Consider the following 22,909-nt stretch of genomic DNA (forward strand, 5'->3'; position numbering starts at 1 on the left):
CATCTTTTATTATGTTTTAACATTTTAATAAACAAATTGCATTGTGTACAAGAGCGGCCAGAAAGTTCTCGTTAATGGGAGCAGCTATGGGTATGATACCCTCACACATGGATCAGTTAGCTGGGTCACTGCAAACTCCCCGCTTGCGTCTACCAGTATGACAGGGGGCTGCTCCATTTGTGAGTATGCCTGTTATCATATTTAACAGATCCTGTTGAGTGTACATCTGATCTGCACAAGGAGACACCTTCTGCTTTTCTCATTTATTTCTAGAGATTGGAAGTTATGGAAGATTTACGTAAAAGCTGCCAGCGTGCTTGAGGCCATTTGAGGATTGAGTGGAACTCAGTATAAATGAATATACTGAGTCACGAACAATCTGCAAATATACTCTCTCCTATGTGTAATTATTCATGGTTTATTTTTGGTAATTATATTGGACATTTGCCCCAAGAGGTGCCCCTTTTGACAGCAAGATGGTTTTTAGTTTGTGATTGCTGCTCCTTAGCCTGCTTTTCAACAAAGAATTCCAAGAGAACAAATCAAATTAGATCATAGAAATACATTGGAAAGTTGTTTTAAATTGCATTTCTATCCCAATGATAAAAGGTTAAAGGGACATTGTATTTTTAAATAACATTGTGCTGATTTTCAGACTCCTAACCAAGCCCCAAAGTTTTAGATGTACAGTATACTGATGTATACAGACTTCGGATTGCTATGGGTCTTTTCATATGCAGGAAAGAGGAGTAGGTCTGCTCTCAGCCCCTTTCAGTGGGTGTCCCAGACTAACCTCAATAACACTGCTAAATTGGGAGCTTCTAAGTTAGTTTTTAAACGGTTTTATACTGGATTTTTATATTAGTATCTGTGCATATTCTTCTTTATAGTAGTGTCTATTACGTGCAGTTAAATTAAGATTGGTGTTTACTGTCCCTATAATTTTGACTTTTCTCCCCCTTTAACAGAAGCAAGACTTGGGAGGTTTCCTTTCTCTGTGGAAATAAATAAATAGTGCCCTAGATACCATTTGTGCAGAAAATGTAGAGAAATGTTAATACATGGGTTACTTAAATGTTTAAACATTTGTTGTCATTTTTAATTTGCTGCTGTTCACCTTCTTGTATTTGTTCCGCTAAACTGATGCCTCCAGTGCAAAATTGCATTGATATATATGTATATATATATATATATATATATATATATACACATAATTTCAGGCATCATAACATTTGTTTTCCTTACCTTACATTCTGCTCAAGGCACTAGCAGATAAAATTACAAGATTTCACATAGGAAGGAAGTAGTACTTACCTTGGTGTTCGTCTGTATAGCTTATGTTCCTCCTGTGTGTTAATCTATGGGTCTTATGTAGGTGAACCAGGATGGCACCTGAGAAAAATGGACTGGTGTTATGAAGCAGGAGAGCCTCTGACTGACCAGGTAATCATACTTTTTTCTTCAACCATCCAGGCAGTGAACCACATCTCTCTTTTTTCTTTTCTTTTTTTACTCCTTTATCTGGGCTTCCCCTTTCATTTCCCCTCCCTCTTAACTCTTACACTGGTCAATAAAGGAACAAAATAATGCTCAATGGAAGCCGTTTAAATAGTACTTATAGTTGACTTTATGTCCTCAGGAGGCCACTCTTAGGGAACTGAAGATTTGCACAGGAGATACATTGATCATCACTGAAGGCAGGATTCCACCCAAGGTGAGCACTGAACTTTATGTAGCACATCTTCTCCTTTTAGTATTACTATGACTACTACCACCCCATGTGACACCTCCAGGGACCTCCACGATTACACAGAAGCCAAAGGTCCCATATCTTTGGGATCTCATGTGAAACTCTAGATCACTCCATTTATCCCATGTTTACTATACCCACAATTTCTCCATCAGTATTTATCACGTGATCAATCATTTCCTTGCAGAGGTTTCCCTTAGATACTTTTGCCAGTAACATGCTCATCATAACCTAGATCCCTGTGTCCTGGTTTATATATCAACCTCACATTTTTTAGACATTTCGAACAGTCTTGTGCTATAACCCATGATACAATTTGTCAGTTGTGATGCCTACAAGTCAAATGGTATCTCTGATTTATTTGATTAGTATGAAAACCAAATAAACTACTATGTGATTCTAATTGTTTTAGAATGCATTAATGCCCTTGTTGACTGCGATTGTTTTTTAATACCCAAACTCCACACACCACTTATGGAGGAGCCATTACAGGTTTATTACTGGAGTAGGCACAGCTAGCTATTGTCATTTTGTTAGCAGAAAGCTCAATTGTTTGCAGGTTATTATAAGATAAACCCTACTGAGGCCAATTAGGAACATATATATAGCAAGGTTAGACTTGTGAAGTCTGTGCAGATCCAAAAGCCCACAATTTTCAGACTTAAATTAGAGGAGAATAAAGAAAATGAACAATTAGAATATATTCCATGCTTTTTTTTACTACACATATTTTTTTTATTTTAAATGTTTTTATTGAGGTATTCAAAGCATACAATATAAATTGAAAATTCAATTTCAAATATTCTCCAGAGACAGGTTACAATGGATGAAAAAACCAGAATAAACAAATAATCACAAGTTACACAGTAATCCTTGTGTCCTAACATATATTATAATAACCATGGATTATCCTGCCTCCAGCTTAAAGCTAAATCAAAAAATAGATATTGCAGATCACAAACAAAATAAAATAACCTTGTGAATATCATTACCATTACATGAATTATTAGTATACAACATAGATTAAGTGAAAGAAGTGATACCTTATTTTTTTTATTTTATCTAATATATGTTCCCCTCAGATCAAATATGGTCACTTATGGACCTAGTTGCTCAAATAAGACAGACAATATAGAGGAAATAGTAGATGGAATGGCCGCTCTTGGGCCTTAGTACTTATACAAATAAACTAGCATCTGATACTGAATAATATTCCATCTCTAGTAGTAGGTAGCTAGCTCTGGTATGGCAGCCTTATGGGTCTATATGAAAAGGGAACTTAAAAGATTGTTACCTAGCTCTTTTGTACTTTCCCTAGCCACGATGTACCTTACTATATAATTTACCTAGGTAAATTGCGTCACAATTATATTCGCTACTATGAGGGCATGTAGAGATTAATTGAATATGCCTCAGGATAGTGATATAAATTAAATACAGTAACCGTAAATAAGCACAAAAATATTAATCTGAATAATGATATAACTTGAATATAGGGACCTTAAATAAACACAAAAATAATAATCTGCTCTTACATTTACACTAAAAAGTATACGCAGTCGCACCAATGATATCACTAAACCTCATGTAAGGGAATTAAAGTAGACTATGCAGTAAGTTATCATAAACCATGTTATAACTTTTCCATTTTACAGGTTTATATAGTTTACATATTAACTATTCCCAGAATATTAAATAAACTTTTAGAGCATAACTTTGATTAACCGGATTTTTGGGTCCACTCGATGCTGCTGGTAAAAAGGGGTATAAGAGTACATAGCTAGACAAGTATATCAGGGAAACAACCTTCATATAGTCAAGTTACACTCATATAATATACGGAGCTGAGATCGATCCTGGCTACAGCCCACTAAGAGCTCACACACTAGTGCACATACACCGTGAAGGGTTTAATTCAGCCTACTCCTAGCCTTCAAGTTAACCGGCTGTCGTTGGCTGCAAACCAGATAACATAACTCGTGGTTATAAGCTCTAGGGGCCATACCCCGATTCTGTCCTGTATAGTGTGTGTCCACTCATTTGACAGTCCCAAAGTTAGTTTGTCGCTTAAGGTTTTAGCCCCATTAGGTGAACTACAGATCTGAGTTAGCATCAGAGTAATTGTCAGATTCGGAGGTTCAATGGCTGGCCTATAAGTGACATGTGAAGCCGTTACATCTGAACAAGTCCAGTTGCCATATGACCCATAGTAGTCAGCGTCATCTCTCTTGCCACCCTTGTCAGCCATATCCTTTCTTGCAGGGGTGTCATACTTAGATATAGCGATCCACTGAAACCGGTACAAGTCTCCCGATCCTTGTTTTTGCGTGTTGTTGGAGAGGGTAGGAAGCCGTCACGGGGGCTCCAAAGCGACTTCACTTCCCTCTGTCACCTGATCAGGGACTACCTGCACACAATCATCCGCCTTAGCAACCTCGGGTAGTGTAAATGAAATTTGCAAATCTTCAATCAATTTGGCTTGACAGGAATCTAGAAGGCTTGTAAGCTCATCCACAAAACGATCTGCTGACTCCATACTGGTCCCAGTTAATCACTCACATATGCCTCGAAATACGCTGGTCAGCAAAAAGGTATCTGGGTAGAGTTGAGGCTAGTGCGTCTCTTTCCCTTCAGTAGAGCTGCTACTTACGCTATTTTGTATAAGCTGGGCTCCATGGTAAATGTAGTATCTGCGTACTTTTTAACCCAGAAGTCTGGGGGGGGGGGGTGTATGCAGCAGCCACAGCCACACAGTTCTTCATTTATAAGTTGTTTGAGACCTGATTAACCAAGGTTATGTGTGGCTTACTTGAAGAACATAGGTCAGGCCTGTCGTTTTATCCGCTCCTTATCTTTAGCACAGTATATAGATTATATCTATTCCCAGAAATTAGTTATATTAGATTAAAAGCCAAATTTGGTAAAATGTAAGCAGGAGATTCATCAAGACACGTCCTGCCGCTCCAAGCATAGACTCTGCCCCCCTTTAATACACATAATTTAAGATTTAATGTTACAATGTCAAAATTTGGACTGTACCTTTAAAGGGACTTTAAAGTCAAAATGAAACTTATATTGCCTGGATGGGTTATAACATTTTAAAAAACTTTCCAGTTTACTTATATTATTTATTTTGCTTAGTTGTCTTGCTGTCCTTTATTAAAGAGTAATCCTAGGTGAGCTCAGGAGCGTACACATGGCATTAGTGTTAGTAGTCAGGGTCTATGAGTAAGGCATAGCCAAAACGCGTAAGGCCTAGTCCTTTCACTCTGTTTGCATTTACCTCCCTGCATCTAAACCTGCATTTTTGTTGTTATCAGTGTTAGTAACATTGCTTATTGCAGGGTTATACATGGTTGCAAACACTGCTACCAATGACTACTAAAGACGTGCACGCTCCTAAGCATCCTACCTAGGTTTATGCTTCAGTAAAGGATAGCAAGAGAACAAAGCAAATTTCATAATAAAACAACTAGAGAGTTGTTTAAAATTGTATACTCTGAATCATGAATGTTTAAACTTTGAATAGAAACATATTTGAAATATAATTGTGTTTGCAAAAATGCTTCTAGTAAAAGTTATCGCTGTTTTAGTGTTAACATTTTTCTCTGCAAATACTGCAGCTGTTTAGAGTGCCAGTGGGGCTTGTATCATGTCAACAATTAACAAACTGAGTCATTACCATATGCTACAAGCACATTAGGCTGTCTGAGCAAGTGCTGTGTTTAAAATGCTGGTGCACAGTGTATACTTAAATACACTTTTGAAACGGCTATAGCTTTACCTAGAAACATTTTTGCTAATACATGGATATTGCAAGAATGCTTGTGTTCAAAACTGAAATGCATCCATGTCCATTCCAATTTTGACTGGAATGTTCCTTTAAGTTTGGCTTTAATGTCCCTTTAAAGAAGGTTTACAGGGGGCGGAGCCTAACCAAGCTCTAAGATGGTAGCTTAACTTGGGAGCTCTGTGCAGTACAAAGAATCTTTATTGGCAAAACATGTTTTTTGGTCCTGCAAGCACATAAAAATCTAAAGCAAGCACTATCTAGAGAGCGACGTTGACCCTCACTGCACAATTTATGCAACGGCACTCAGAGAAACCGTCAGCCCGACCTTGAGGCCTACCGCACTACGAAGCCCTCTACGTTAAAGAGCATGCGTCACATCAGGCCACTCTACAAGCCGGTCCTTAACTACCTCGACTGAAGCCCTATATGTGCTGCGTTGGGGCTGGAGAGAAGACGGCAAACCGGAGGTCGGACCGAGGCGGCTATAAAAAGAGGCTGAGAGGTAAGCTATAAGTGACGCGGCAAGGTCCGGCAGTTTGAAGCAGACAACATAATAGCTGCGATCGTCACGAATACCCCATAACTGATTGTACATGCAGGGTGGAAATACAGGTCGCGCCTGTCCGCACTAAGCTGACTGGGGATAAAGTTTAACACGCTCCAGAATCAGGGATTAATGTGCCTTACAAATAATACTAATACACCACAGGCAACACTATTAAATCCCTATATAAATGACGCAGCAACACATGGAATTATCCTGAGACGCTAGGAGGGAAACTGTGTAACACTACAGGATTATTCTACATTAAAGCAGTTGGGACATAGTGTGGCTGAAAATTTACATTCTTTTTATGGTGAACATAAAACATCTATAGACAAGGCCTGACACTGATCCCTTATAAACTAGCAGGGGCTCAGCTACACTTGTGGAGTTCTAGGACACTATTGGACAGGCATGGCAGCCAAAAAGCTCACTAAACTAGACAAGAACCTTAAATCCACAGCTATGGACAACTACCTCAAACCGGCTAAAGGACTTGTCATAACAGAGTCAGTAGAGGGGTTGGAGGATGGGGACCATGCTGCCGCTATAAATGTACTAGATGCCTCAGGAAGCTCGGCAAATGTGACAAAAGCTGACCTTCACACACTTGTTTCTAAAGATGACATGGCCTCTGGCTTTGAAAAATTAATGAATAAAATAGACAATCTACACTCCTCGGTCACAAATAGCCTGGCCGAAATAAAACAGTATCTATCCGATTTGGGAGATAGAGTGGAGGCGGTAGAGAATGATCATGAGACCCTAGTTGAAGGCATGGCAACCAACTCGATTTTATTTCAACTCATCAACAACAAATTCTAGACCTCCAGGACAAGATGGAGGATCTTGAAATAGAAGAAACAACATTAGGCTTAAGGGGATACTGGAGAGTGTGGAAGCTTCGGCCTTGCATTCATATTTTGCATGTCTCTTCAAAGCTATTACTGGTGAAGAAGGAGATTCTGATTTCTTGGTGGAAAGAGCCCACAGGGCCTTGAAACCAAAGGAATGCCTCCCGCCTAGAGATGTCATTGTTAAATTGCTACGTTTCCCTGATAGAGATATCATTATGTCAGCATGCAGGAGTCATCAACCTTTTAAATTCCAGGGACATGTTATCCATTTTTTTCAAGATTTATGTGTCCGTACTCTTCAGCGAAGATATTCTTTACGCCCTCTTACATCTATGGAAGCATAGTATCCCATATAGATGGGGGTACCCCTTTGCCCTGCACATCTCTCATAACAACAAGATGTTCACTATCAAGTCGGAACAGGACATCCCGGAGATATGCCAATACTTGAATATTGATCTGCCAGAAATGCCGGAAGATTCCTCCCATTCACAACATTCCGGAACTAAAGAGCCACAGAATCCTGCAAGAAAGGCCAGGTGGACCAGAGTAGTGAAAAAGAAAAAAGTTAAACCCTGAACTGATCCTCTGTGTAATATTACTAAAGTATATTTTTGTTATATATACCCTAGTGGGGGCTGGTGTCTGCTCTTATTATTATTCTAATAATGCTTGCATCTTTAATGTTTATATTCTAATTTTACTGAACATGTTTGTTTTAGATTTACTGCACATTCCTGTGTTGAATATGCGTATAGGCCTGGACACTTAGGTGCCCAGACTGTTATCAATGTTCAATTTTTGTTTTTGTTTTGTTTACTACTAAATTGTTCTTTTGTAAATACTGGTTGCTGTGGAGGTAATTACTTATTTGCTGTCTCCTCACTCCAAAATATAGCCAACTCCTATTCTACTCCTAAACGTATTTCACTATTTCTCCAACAACCCTCCTTAAATATGCAATGTTTTTGGTTTTCAAATGCTGACCGTTTACAAAGATATTACACACACATATGGCTCTCCCGACAATTAATCTAGTCTCACATAATGTGAGAGGGTTTAACACGGACATCAAAAGGAACACAGCATTCAATCACTATAGAAACCTACATGCAAATGTGATCTTTTTACAGGAAACCCACTTCACCAAACCACAACTTCCTAAATACTGTTCCAGAGGCTTCCAACAGAGCTATCAATCCACTGCTGGGGAGAAAAAAAGGGGGGTATCAATACTGCTACATTCCTCATTTCACTTTGCACATACTAAAACAATAGAAGATAAAGAAGGTAGATATTTGCTGCTACAGGGACAAATTCAGGGAGTAGATATATTATTCTGCAATATCTATGCCCCAAATGAGAAGCAGGATGTGTTTTTCAAGGAAATCACTCGTTTATTAACAGACTGGTCACTAATTCGGATTATTCTAGCAGGTGATTTTAACATTGACCTTCAGGCACTCAAATACACACAAAACCTGCATCCTTCCAAAAAACAAGCTCGACTGAGAGCAATAGCTAGTACGGTCTTGAACTCCCTGTCCCCACACACTTTGGTTGACACATGGAAATCTCTATATGGTGTCACAACAGACACAACATTTTTCTCAACAGCACACACTAGTTATTCTAAGCTAGACTATATTATGATTAGTCAGATCCTATACCCATTGCTGTTATCAGCCAAAATACACTCATGTACATGGTCAGATCACTCTATCACGCAGATTCTACTCCAGGGCATAAAAGATTCTAACAGAACCCAGACTTGGACATTTGACCCATCCTGTCTCCGAGATCCACAGACAAAAGAAAAACTGACACAGGCAATGGGGGAGTACTGGGCTATCAATCAAGGCACCACGGACAGTCCGGTTTCGGTGTGGGCTGCTCATAAGACTGTAATCAGGGGTATGTTGATTAAAGAGAAAGCGACACTTAAAAAGAAAACACATTTAATGGTGGCTGGTTTAACTAGAGATATTGAGACATTGGAAAAGAAACATAAATTAACACTTGCTACCACCACCCTAAAACAATTAGATCAAAAAAGACAACAGCTCAACAAGATTCTCAATGGTCAATCGGTAAAATATGCTCATAGAATGAAAACGCAGTACTTTTTGTATGCCAACAAACCAGATAAATACCTAGCCAAAAAGATTAGAGATAATTATACAGCTGTGTCAATTCCCACTATACATAAAGGGGACGGTAGTGAAACAGGTCATCCTCAAGAGATTGTGGATGCCTTCGCCTCATTTTACAGAGAACTATATGATGGTAAAAAAGTGACCCACAACACCTCTACGTGAGACTTACTCACTGATTTTCTCACTAAGGTAAACTTGAGGAAAATTACAGACACAGATAGAGACTCATTAAATTCCAAAATCACTTCTATTGAAGTTGCACAAGCCATTAAAGATCTTAAGCCAGGGAAGGCTCCAGGGCCTGATGGCCTGCCTGGCGAATACTACAAGTTAGTTGCAGGCATGCTGATCCCACACCTCACACAAATCGCAAAACATGTTTTAGAGGGCAAACCGTTGCCTAAAGACTTCAAGCTAAAATAGTGGTCACCCCGAAGCCGGGAAAGAATCCAAAACATTGTTCTACAGGGAGTGCAGAATTATTAGGCAAATGAGTATTTTGACCACATCATCCTCTTTATGCATGTTGTCTTACTCCAAGCTGTATAGGCTTGAAAGCCTACTACCAATTAAGCATATTAGGTGATGTGCATCTCTGTAATGAGAAGGGGTGTGGTCTAATGACATCAACACCCTATATCAGGTGTGCATAATTATTAGGCAACTTCCTTTCCTTTGGCAAAATGGGTCAAAATAAGGACTTGATAGGCTCAGAAAAGTCAAAAATAGTGAGATATCTTGCAGAGGGATGCAGCACTCTTAAAATTGCAAAGCTTCTGAAGCGTGATCATCGAACAATCAAGCGTTTCATTCAAAATAGTCAACAGGGTCGCAAGAAGAGTGTGGAAAAACCAAGGCGCAAAATAACTGCCCATGAACTGAGAAAAGTCAAGCATGCAGCTGCCAAGATGCCACTTGCCACCAGTTTGGCCATATTTCAGAGCTGCAACATCACTGGAGTGCCCAAAAGCACAAGGTGTGCAATACTCAGAGACATGGCCAAGGTAAGAAAGGCTGAAAGACGACCACCACTGAACAAGACACACAAGCTGAAACGTCAAGAGTGGGCCAAGAAATATCTCAAGACTGATTTTTCTAATGTTTTATGGACTGATGAAATGAGAGTGAGTCTTGATGGGCCAGATGGATGGGCCCGTGGCTGGATTGGTAAAGGGCAGAGAGCTCCAGTCTGACTCAGACGCCAGTAAGGTGGAGGTGGAGTACTGGTTTGGGCTGGTATCATCAAAGATTAGCTTGTGGGGCCTTTTCGGGTTGAGGATGGAGTCAAGCTCAACTCCCAGTCCTACTGCCAGTTTCTGGAAGACACCTTCTTCAAGCAGTGGTACAGTAAGAAGTCTGCATCCTTCAATAAAAACATGATTTTCATGCAGGACAATGCTCCATAACACGCGTCCAAGTACTCCACAGCGTGGCTGGCAAGAAAGGGTATAAAAGAAGAAAATCTAATGACATGACCTCCTTGTTCACCTGATCTGAACCCCATTGAGAACCTGTGGTCCATCATCAAATTTGAGATTTACAAGGAGGGAAAACAGTACACCTCTCTGAACAGTGTCTGGGAGGCTGTGGTTGCTGCTGCACGCAATGTTGATGGTGAACAGATCAAAACACTGACAGAATCCATGGATGGCAGGCTTTTGAGTGTCCTTGCAAAGAAAGGTGGCTATATTGGTCACTGATTTGTTTTTGTTTTGTTTTTGAATGTCAGAAATGTATATTTGTGAATGTTGAGATGTTATATTGGTTTCACTGGTAAAAATAAATAATTGAAATGGGTATATATTTGTTTTTTGTTAAGTTGCCTAATAATTATGCACAGTAATAGTCACCTGCACACACAGATATCTCCCTAAAATAGCTATAACTAAAAACAAACTAAAAACTACTTCCAAAACTATTCAGCTTTGATATTAATGAGTTTTTTGGGTTCATTGAGAACATGGTGGTTGTTCAATAATAAAATTAATCCTCAAAAATACAACTTGCCTAATAATTCTGCACTCCCTGTAGTTACAGACCATTTTCCCTCATAAACCAGGACATTAAAATTATTACGAAAATCCTAGCCAACAGATTAAAACAAATCCTTCCAAGTATAATACACCCTGATCAAGTCGGCTTTATTAAGGATAGGGAAGCCCCAGACAACATAAGGAGGATGGTATCAGTGCTAGATTACCTTAAAGTTCATGGAGTGCCTTCTCTGCTTCTTTCCCTGGATAGGGAGAAGGCATTCGACCGGGTAGACTGGGGGTACATGCTGACGGTATTGGGGGAAATGGGATTTCGGGGCCCTTTATCTCTGCAATTAACACATTATATTCCGCCCCAACTGCGTATGTCAGAGCGATTGGTCATCAGTCACACACCTTTGATATTTTAAATGGAACACGACAGGGATGTCCATTGTCACCTCTGCTTTTCGCAATATGTATAGAGCCACTAGCTGAATCTATTCGGGGAGAGGTAGAGGTTAGGGGTCTGGAGATAGGAGGAATATCCTACAAAATAACATTATTTGCGGACGATGTCCTTTTGACATTGACCAAGTCAATGACTTTCCTGCCCATTGTCTATAACATTTTAAATAAATTCTCAATTATCTTGGGATACAAAATTAACATTGAAAAATGTGAAGCCCTCCCCATTGGCATTCCTAGGCCCACTATCAAACTTATTGAGGTTAACTTTGACTTCAAATGGGTGCATGAACATGTTAAGTATTTGGGGGTAAAACTGACACCAGATTTTGATAAACTCTACCAGGCTAACTATCTTAAGCTATTCAAAACTATAAAACAAGATATCGCGAAATGGCAACAATATGGTTTTTCGTGGTATGGGAGACTTTCCTCTGTCAAAATGAATATACTACCTAGATTGCTATACCTTTTTAGAGCACTGCCGATCAAGGTACACAAAAAAGATTTAGATACCTTGCAATCTAAATTAATCTCTTATTTAAGGGGTGACAAACATGCGAGAATACCCGGCTTCATACAGACAGCTGGGGGGAGTGGGGCTCCCAAATTTATAGGATTATTATCAAGCTGCCAGACTAGCCCAGACCTCTACGTTAGGGAGAAGGGATTGCAACGTTGTATGGCCCACTTTAGGAGCATCTATGGGGGGACCGAGCTCCCCAGAAGATACATTGTGGAAGAGAGATGTGTTTGGGGCCAAGGAAGTTTATAGACCACGAGCACTTTTGTTCTCGCACCAGTAGTGGAATAAATCAATATACACAAACAAATTGGTATCAGAGTACACTCTCATAAGGCTGTTAAAATATATTATTCCAGGAGATAGCCACATACACATAGATAAATGGGAGAATAAAGGCCTGTGCAGGGTGGCAGACTTTCTACATTGGGGATCCATACTCACGTTCATTCAACTACAAGAAAAGATTAGTCCACTCCCCCTACATTGGTTTTTATATCTACAGATATTATCCGCTATCCGTTCTTATACTCTAAAGGGTTGGGGAAAACAGACAACGACACTCGAGAGGCAAAGTAGCGCAGCAAATAGACCCAAACAGGCTATCTCACATTTGTATCTTGCTATTCAATCATCCAAAATTAAGAGTAAGCCACCCATTGTCAGTAGATGGGAAACAGATTTGGGGATGGATATAACGGGGGAGGAGTGGAATCTATTGTCATATGAAGCTAGTAGGGGTTTACTGAGCGCAGACCTCAGGGAGAATAGCTTTAAATCGGTGTTCCAATGGTACCTGACTCCTGAAAGGATGGCACACTCCGCTATTGGAAGCTTCAACAATTGCTATAGAGGGTGTAAGACTAAAGGTACCTATATACACATGTGGTCGGAATGTCCCAAAGTTAAAGTAATATGGACACTAACATCGAATCTCCTGTCCAAATTTTAGAAGACCAAATTGTGGTGATAGCCCCACAAGCTCTATTAAATATCAGAAACAAGAAATATAACACTCATATTAATACTTTTTTTAGAATCATCTTCATTATGGTTATGACTTCTATTGCTAAGCACTGGAAGACAGGGGTTCCAGAGTGGTCGGAGATTATTAATAAAATCAAAAACATATGCGCTATGTATGAGACAGCTGCCCATCTACAAAATACGATGGATACTTTTAGCATGGTTTGGTTCTATTGGATAATGGAGGGAACCAACAGCAATCTCCACTAAATTCTAGAAATTGGGGTGATTGGGAGACTAACAGTTATATGATACATTAAATAAATTAAGACATAGATGAGACATTACAAGAAAAGATGAGAGGAGTTGAGTTCACAGTGACCTATACTGTTTATTATTGTTCTTTAGGTTCTTTGTTTATTTTAATTTTTTTTATTATTATTTTTTTATTTTTTCCATATACTTGTATAAGCTTTTGTTTGTATACTATAGTGGATGTAAAACCTGTTAAATAAGTTGCAAATAGACAGATTGCTGTGGGTCTACTCGATGTATGGGTCCTTTTATGATGTAATAGAGACTACTGTTATGTAACACCCAATGTCGGGTGGACTGATGGTGATTTGGAACTTTACCAAAAAAAATTATTTTTCTCATGTTGTATTGCACTCAATAAAAATTATTTCAACTAAAGAAGGTTTACAGTGACACTAACGTAAAAATTAACGTTTCATGATTCAAATACAGCAATTTAAAAAAAAACAAAAAAAATTTACAATTTACAGTATATATTTATATGTGTTATTGGCTGATAGCTGTAATATGATGTAGAGGGCAGAGGCAATGGAAACTGCTTTGAAATTGATCCAAAAATACATTTTATTGCATTGTCTTTTTTTGTCTTTATGCAGTTGTTGGTTATGCGGTTCTGCTGTATTTAGTGGTCATTTAAGCTTTATTATATGTCATGGAATATCATTGGTTAACCAGGTGAAATGTCTCCTTCATGGAAGGGACTTTAAAAGGACAGTAAAGTCAAAATTAAACGTTTACGATTCACATAGAACAAGCAATGTAAAACAACTTTCCGTTTTTATCTTATATTATCTAATTTGCTTCCTTCTCTTTGTAAACTTTGTTGACAGCATATCTAGGTAGGCTCAGGAGCAGCAATGCACTTCTGGAAGCTATTTCCTTATTAATGGCTGCACATATATGCCTCATTGGCTCACCCGATGTGTTCAGCTATTTCCTATTAGTGCATTGCTGCTCCTTCATCAAAGGATACCAAGAGAATGAAGAAAACTGCATATTCAAAGTAAATTGGTAAGTTATTTAAAATTGTAAGAGCCGTGTCACTTGCCTTTAGGTAAATGCTGTTGGAGTAGGTGCATCTGTCACTTGCTGCTACCCTTCCTATATCAGTCCTGGCTGATATTCCCCGTATGCCTCTATTACTCCATCACATGATAACACCAGCTCAATCTGTCTGATACTCCTATTATACTCTAAGGAACAGCTTTGTAAATCAATATCTCCTAGTTTCTTCTTTCCTTCTTAATATGGGAAGAGTCCACAGCTGCATTCCTTACTAGTGGGAAATACTGAACCTGGCCACCAGGAGGAGGCAAAGACACCCCAGCCAAAGGCTTAAATACCTCCCCCACTTTCTAATAACCCCAGTCATGCTTTGCCTTTCGTCACAGGAGGTTGGCAGAGAAGTGTCAGAAGATTTCGGAGTAGTCTCTTATAGAGAGTAGTACTAATCGAGATGGGACTGGAGTTTTAAGTAGTCCTGTCAGCCTCTCGGTGAGAGCATGGATGAAATTTAGAGTCTGGAGATGCAGGGAGAGTCTTTCTGCTAAACCATCCCGACTCATATTAACAGCTCCATAAGCAATCAGCGTTGACGAGTTTCGCTGCCTGCTTTCTTCAGTTAAGTCCATGTCAGAAGCAACGCTACTATCTGTCAAACTTGAAGGACCGTGTTACTGTTCCACGGCATAGATTCTGGTAAGATTGTTTAATTTTTTTATGCATGTATGATAACGCAAGAATACAGGGTCACAGTGTGACTCCTTTTATCTGTATAGAATCAAGGGTTAATATCTCCTGAGGGGGATTATTGAACAGTGGGGAATAATCTTATATGTTTATTTGATTTTATGCTGCTTTTATGTGTGAGATGTTATGGGCTCATAGGCTGTTATGGAATATACAGGTTACACTTTCACTTTGAGAGCTGTGCAGCTTACAAGTTTGGCGTGCTTTTTCTCATAGCAGAGACGGTCCTGCATTGCGCAGTTTTCATTCCCTCTTTCCTGACCGGGTGTCTATCAGATAGGAGTCATAAATCTCTGTACTGTCTGGGTCATAGGAGGTGATGAGTGCCCCAGCCATTGGGGTATAAAGGTGCCGTTTTTTTAATCAAATAAGATTGTTTTATTTCTATAGTTCTCCAGTTATTGCACTAGCGACAGAGGATTCTGTTACTTTAGAGGGTACTCCCTCTATTCCTAAAGAGTAATTCCTGTTTATATTGTGAGGAGGCCTTAGATCCGCCCTCTCAATTATGTTCCATATGCCTTGATAATGTGATAATATCAAACATGTTTGATACCACTGAGCCGTCCACCTCTGAGGAGTTGTCGTCCAGAGGTCTCTCTCTACACATGCAGTTTCCCGTAGCATTGCTGATCCTTCATCTGGAGGGGGCCTTTTTCCACCAGATGTTACTGCACAGTTCAGGCGGCAGTGTCTGCGGCCTTTAATGCTTTACCTCGCCCTGCCAAGCACAAGCGAAAGGTTACATATTGCACTCCTTCCCAGAGTACATCAGATAATTTATTGGATTTAACTAATAAGGTTATCCGAGGATGAAGTTCTTTTTCAGACTTCAGAGTATGAACATTCTAGATTGGAGTCTGCTGCCTCTAAACATCTGGCTGCGGAGGAACCAGACTTTAGTTTTAGGAATTTGTGCTTTCTTCTAAAGGAAGTTTTGGCGAATTTAGAGGTTCCAGAGGCAAATTGTCTTAACCTTTGATTCCTAAATTGGATAGCGTTTGGGGACAGGGTGGTACCTTATCCTTCCCTGCTACTGTTAGATGGCGAACATTATTAAGAATGAATGGGACAGGATTGGATTCCTTTTCCTCCTCTTCTTCCTTTAAGAAATTGTTCCCGGTCCTGGACTCTCAATGGAGTTGTGGGGTTCCGTCCATATAAGGGATGGCACTATCTTCACCCTTGCTAAACATACTGCTATCCCGCTTGAGGATAGCTCTCGTTTAAAGAGCCCATGGATAAAATATAGAAACTCTGTTAACAAAGATGTTTCAACATACGGGATATTTGTTTCAACCAGCGGCGGCTGTTGCCGCGGTTGCTGGAGAAACTATCTACGAGTGCGACTCCTTATAGGATTTGATCGGGGTGGAGAGGTCCCCTTAACGTTATTCAGGAAAGAATTACGGCCTTGAGGGTTGCTAATTATTTTATCTGTGATGCTATTAAGCAGATTATTTGCCTGAATGCTAAGGCTTCAGCTTTTCTGCTCAGGCCTGTCGGGCTCTGGCTGATGTCATGATCTGCGGATATGACTTCTAAGTCTAGACTTTTTTCCCTCCTCTTTAAGGGAAAGATTTTGTTTGGTCCAGGCCTGGACTCAATTATCTCCATGGTCACAGGGGGCAAGGGTGCCCTCCTACCGTAAGAGAATAAAAACTAGTCTTCGGGACAATTTTCATTCTGATAAAGCCCATTGTCAGCAGTCCTCCGCTAAGCCAAAGCAAACCAAGAGCTCCTGGAAGCCAACTCAGTCCTGGAATAAATCCAAGCAGAGCAAGAAGCCAGCAGAGTCTAAGTTGGCATGAATGGGCAGTCCCCGGTCCTCTTCTGGATCATGTAGGGGACAAACTGTCACTCTTTTCAGTCGCTTGGTTCAGGGACGTGCAGGATCCATGGGTCCTGGAGGTCATAGCTCAGGGTTACAAGATAGGTTTCAAGTCTCAGCCACCCAGGGGCAGATTCCTCCTCTCAAACCTGTCTTCCTGACCAGAAAGGAGGGACGCCTTTCTGGGATGCGTACGGGATCTATCCTCTTATACCATTCAAACCTTTTCGTGGTCCCAAAGAAGGAGGGAACTTTAAGTGCTTAAACAAGTTTTTATATGTCCCCTCGTTCAAGAAGGAGACAATAAGGTCCTCTCTTCCCCTCGTTTGAGAAGGGCAGTTCATGACCACGATAGATCTGAAGGATGCTCCCTTCACTTACCAATACTCAAACACCACTTCCAGTTCCTAAGGTTTGTGTTCCTGGACCAGCACTTACAGTTTATTGCACTTCCGTTCTAGCTACAGCTCCAAGAATATTTTTGAAAAGTGGACTATTCGGAATCTCTCCTCTGTCTTCTTCGATCCCATGGAGGCGAAGATAAATCTAGAGAGAGTTCTCTTATATCAAGTACCAGGGTAGAATTCCCGGGTACTATAATAGACTCCATAGACATGAGAATATGTCTAACAGACCAGAGACGTTGCAAGCTAGCTTCAACATGTCTTGCCCTCCAGACCTCCTTAAGGCCATCTGTGGCTCAGTGTATGGTGGTGATTGGTCTCATGGTGTCCAGCATGGACATCATTCCCTTTTCCAGGTGTCACCTCAGACTATTCCAACTGCACATGCTGAAGCAGTGGAACGGCGATCATTCAGATCTGTCTCAACAGATTCCTCTGGACAAGTGATCGAGAGAATCACTCAGTGGTTTTGTCTAGATCTCTTGTCCCGAGGGATGTCCGTCTTAAGACCATCCTGGGCGATTGTAAATACAGTTGCGAGTCTGTCAGGATGGGGAGCTGTTTGTGGTGCCAGGAAGGCACAGGGCCTATGGGCCGAGGAGGAAAGATCCCTCCCATTCTCATTTTGGAACTTCGGGCAATATACAATGCTCTGAAGGCTTGGCCTCTGCTGGATTTGTCCCAGTTTATCAGATTCCAATCAGACAATATAACCTTGGTGGGGGTCAGAAGGCGTGTGGGGGTCAGAAGGCGTCTTCGACTTCCTTATCTTTTTGGCTGAGGAGTGTCATCCATTTAGCATAGAGACAGCGGGACATAAGCCTCCACTGAGGATTATGGCTCATTCTACGAGAGCAGTGGTTTCCTCTTGGGCCTTCAAAAATGAGGCCTCTATGGATCAGATTTGTAAGGCGGCTACCTGGGCCTCCTTACATACTTTTTCCAAACTTTACAAGTTTGATGTTTTTGCTTCTGCTGAAGCAGCCTTCGAGAGAAAGGGTTTGCAGGCTGTGGTGTCCTCAGATTAGGGTCCGCCTTTCTTTTTTCCATCCCGTTAGTATTCTGTGTACTCTAGAGCTTGGGTTTATGTTTCCCACAAGTAAGGAATCCAGCTGTGTACTCTTCCCATATTAAGAAGGAAAACTTAAATTATGCTTACCAGATAATTTCCTTTCCTTCTGTATGGGAAGAGTCCACAGCTCCTGCCCATGTTCTCCGATGAGCAGCCCTAAATTTAAATGTATTCTTCTGGCATCTTTTTCACCCTGATATTTCTCCTGCTGTTCCTTGTTCCCTCAGCATAATGACTGGGGGATGAAGGAAGTGGGGGAGGTATTTAAGCCTTTGGCTGGGGTGTCTTTGCCTCCTCCTGGTGACCAGGTTCAGTATTTCCCACAAGTAAGGAATGCAGCTGTGGACTCTTCCCATACAGAAGGAAAGGAAATTATCTGGTAAGTTTTTGGCCGCTCTGGTTTCCCATTGAATCTACCACATGAATCTTCTCTCTTTCCCTTTTTAATAATGATGAATCCCCCCTTTTTAGACTGTGTTGAGAACTTCCTCTTATCTCCCTATGTATATTCCTTCTGACTTATTGTCTATGTCAGAGATTCTAATCACACCATTTCTTATCATCAGGGGTTCCTGAAGCTACCTATATGGCTTTACAGTCCTCAGGCACAGCATGCTGCCGTCAACCACATGACCTTGCAGACATCAGCCCCCACAGGTGATACACAGGATATATGTATTATTCTTTTCTGAAGCAGAGAATGGGCAAAGAACTTGTGGGGCATCAATTTCTTATTCCTCTCTCCTTCACTCTTTCCCTTTCTCCCTCTCATTCTTTCTGTCAATACCAATATCAATACCACTCCCTACTATGTTAACCTTCTTTGTTTCTTTTAGACGTTTCCTGGCAGGATTGTGCAGATTCTCAGTTCTGTTTTGCTGGTGACATAGAGATTTGTGAAAATGCTTCCTTGCAGGAGCTGAAGCTGCAGGTTTGCATAACACTAGAAATCTACATTTACACCATGTAGTTTATTTATGGTAATATATATATTAGACAGTTGACTCTTTTAAATGTACATAGTACAGATACTTCAGTTCAGGTTCTGACACTTTAGTCACCATATGCACTTTTAATCTATGTGGCTTTTATCATATAGTTGTTAACCCTGTGATTGACCCCAACCCCAGGTTTTGTAACATCCATTTTTAGCCTTTTTAAGTCTCCCTCCACATTGGTCCTGAGATTTTCCACTGAGACATTTAGCCAATGATACCCAAACATCTGTTGACTCTATGAATTACTTTGATCTAAACTGTCTGGTGACCCTCTCTCTGTCTGTGAACTCACTGAATAGTCTCATTCTGAAGATCTGATTTATTCTTTTTTTTTTCTGAAGATCATGACTTTGCCATTTTTTGAGGCCCTGGAAATCTCGTCACCAAAGTTTCTCCGCATTTGGACTTTTGAATATAAACATATGGGAAAAATCTTACGTCCCCCTCACCAGAAGATCAGGTAAATCCACTCTAGTCTCTTTTTAAGATTACAAATTGATCAAACTGATACCAGTTGACAAAATGTTGACATGCCAATGTCATATGATAAAAAGCTGCACACAGGTATAATGAAAACATAGCTGGATAAGTTAAGCTGCTTCTAGTCATACAACTATCCAAAATGTGACAGAATGTATATTTGACTGTGCAGTGATTTCAAACTGGGTAGCAGGACACCTCTTTGTGCAGAGCCCCTGGACAAGGAGGAATGCCTGGGGTAAGTATTCTGGGATACTACTTACTAATGTGGGGCATTAACATATTGGGTTAGCTGAGGTGTAATATTTGGTTATATATTTACTTAGTCCCCAGGATCTGCTCCTCAGAGTCCAGCTGTCTGTACCAGGAGAACGGTGTTACTTTCCAGCCATGGATGTCGTGTGGGATTTTTCACGTGGCTGCACAGGCTCTGCACTGCGTCAGATTATTGCAGCCCACTGTTCATTACCTGCAGATAAAGTGGAAATAGCAAAATACCTGTCTGACAAACATGAGTGGCTTCTCATATCTAGCTGGGTAAGGCTTACTCCTGCAAATGTAAGGGGTGCAAACAGGTGGATAGATAGATAGATAGATAGATAGATAGATAGATAGATAGATAGATAGATAGATAGATAGATAGATAGATAGATAGATAGAGATTTGCAGATTTGTGTTTTAGTTGAGGAGGTCATAAAAAGATCAGGCAGTAGATAAAGCATCAGTATAAAAAAGATCTGGCTGGTTATTTATTTTTTGTAATCTGTTGGAGGACCTCCAAAATTTGCAATTAAGTGCTTGCATGTGCAAGTTTAAAAAACATAAGAATCATTTTGATCTAATGCTTGAAAGTTACAAATGAGGAACAATTTAGTACTGCAGCGAGTAAGGCCAGCAGAATGCTTGGATGTATTTGTAAAGGTATTTGCAGCAGAAATAGTAAGGTTCTTATGTCACTTTACAGATAATTAGTTAGGCCTCATCTTGAGTATTGTGTGCAGTTCTGGATGCCATATCTTCAGGATATTAACAAACTTAAATCTGTGCAAAGGAGGGCTACCAAAATGGTACATGGTCTAAAAAATAAGACTTACCAGGAAAGGCCCAATGACCTTAATATGTATAGCTTAGAGGAGAGAAAGGAAAGAGGAGATTTAATAGCAACTTTCAAGTATGTTAAAGGGCTTAGTAAAAATGAGCCAGTGAGTATTTTACATAAAAAGGAAAATTCAATAACAAGGGGTCATGATCTCAAGCTGAAGGGTAGTATATTCAGGATTAATTTGCAGAAGCACTTCTTTACAGAAAGGGCAATTGATTCATGTAATAAACTTCCACAAGAGGTAGTAATGACAAACACTGTGGGGGACTTTAAGAATGCCTGGGACAAGCATAAGGCTATCCTACGAACTAGATAAGTTTATACTGTTAGGAAATATCGGACAGACTTGCTGGGCCTATGGCTCTTATCTGCTGTCCTTATGTAATAGTTAAGATTCACATGATATTATGGTTGTGTTATGGCTATAGTGTAATTAGCAAAGGAAATATAGTATCTGCTCTGGTAGGTATATGCTCCTTGCACTAATGGAAGCTACCTCTATGCTTCCTATAGGGGATTTTAGGGAGGATAGGTTATATGAAAGGAGCACTCAAAATAGTGCTAAAACCTTATGGAGATTTATAGATATAACTATAAAAAAATATAAATAAAAAAAAATGTGAAAATATTCTATAACACCTTATAGGATTTTGTACGAAATAAAAATATTTATTGTCTTAATAGGAATAAAAAATATTTTCTTAACATATACAAGTTTAAGAATGTTATTTTCTTAAAAGTATTGTACAAAGCTGCAAAATATTGCAGCTATAAAAGTAATATGTAAAGTGATGAAGACACTAATGGTTACTATGTAGAGTGATGATAGAGTATTTTATTGTAAAATTGTACTGTTGAAATGTGTATAATATCGAAACTATTGTCACTTATGCGCAAGGTATCAATATAAGAACAACTTAATAGTATTAAGCTTATGAGGTTGGCCAACCTATCATCACTCTACATAGTAACCATTAGTGTCTTCATCACTTTACATATTAATATTATAGCTGCAATATTTTGCGGCTTTGTACAATACTTTTAAGAAAATAACATTCTTAAATTTGTATATGTTTTTTTTGTTTTTTTTTTAATTCTCTTTTTAGTGCAAGAAACAAAATCTTAATGACAATACATAGTGCGACAAGAAAATGACTGACAAAAAATATAATCATCCATTCTCTGGTATGCTCATGGCACATTGGCATTCTATGATATGTATATCCACAGTATTTAAGTCAGCAGATATGTGAAGAGTCAATATGTTCAAATAGAATCTGTAATGTCCATAGATTCTTATAGATTCCGCTTCCTTGCAAGTCTTTTGTTTTTCATAAACACAAACATTTAAACAACATAACTATAAAACAGGAGAGACAAGGCAATAGTAGAACAAACATTTCAGTAATTCCTACGCTTCCATGCGTAGCTGTATATATCTAAGGGTTGGCAGGGTGGTGAAATAGGGAAGGTGGAGCAGGAAATTAGGAAAAGAGGAGGGGGATAGCCTGAATGGGTGGAGAGGGGAAGGGAGAAGAAAGGGAAAAAAAAAAAAAAAGAAAGGGAAAAGAAAATGTTTTCCTTTTACCAAGGGTTGTTACTTTCCGCTAAAATAACATCAACTCCACCTGACTGTGTTCGGGATTTTGATCATTTGTCATGTCCATGATGTTTTGCCATTCAGCATTCATACCTAGCTGGAGCATAATCTCCAAATGGGCAAAGGGCTTTAAGATTTGCTTCTGTATGGGTGGATCCAATTTATCTATGAATGGTTTCCATTTTCTCAAGAAAGGACGCAATCTATGCGTGGTATCAAGTCTTGCATCGTATTGCTCCACAAAAAGTTGCCTAAGTAGTGTGTGTCTGAACTGAGCTATTGTTGGAGCCTGTCTATTGATCCACCTCTTAAGAATACAGTGTCTTGC

At 39.7% G+C, this 22,909-nt stretch overlaps 1 protein-coding gene across 2 annotated transcripts in view; it reads left to right on the forward strand.

The window, feature by feature from the left end:
- USP40 (ubiquitin specific peptidase 40) overlaps positions 1–22,909 on the forward strand; it is a 133,165-nt gene that overhangs the window by 96,988 nt on the left and 13,268 nt on the right. For both annotated transcript variants that reach the window (XM_053698878.1, XM_053698879.1), the window contains exons 23-29: positions 1,376–1,443; positions 1,640–1,714; positions 18,968–19,058; positions 19,238–19,332; positions 19,741–19,859; positions 20,052–20,117; positions 20,206–20,416. In XM_053698878.1, the coding sequence (XP_053554853.1) occupies positions 1,376–1,443; positions 1,640–1,714; positions 18,968–19,058; positions 19,238–19,332; positions 19,741–19,859; positions 20,052–20,117; positions 20,206–20,416 (725 nt within the window). The remainder of the gene's footprint in view (positions 1–1,375; positions 1,444–1,639; positions 1,715–18,967; positions 19,059–19,237; positions 19,333–19,740; positions 19,860–20,051; positions 20,118–20,205; positions 20,417–22,909) is intronic.

This window comes from Bombina bombina, chromosome 1 (genome assembly GCF_027579735.1).
Source record: "Bombina bombina isolate aBomBom1 chromosome 1, aBomBom1.pri, whole genome shotgun sequence".
Lineage (NCBI taxonomy): Eukaryota > Metazoa > Chordata > Amphibia > Anura > Bombinatoridae > Bombina > Bombina bombina.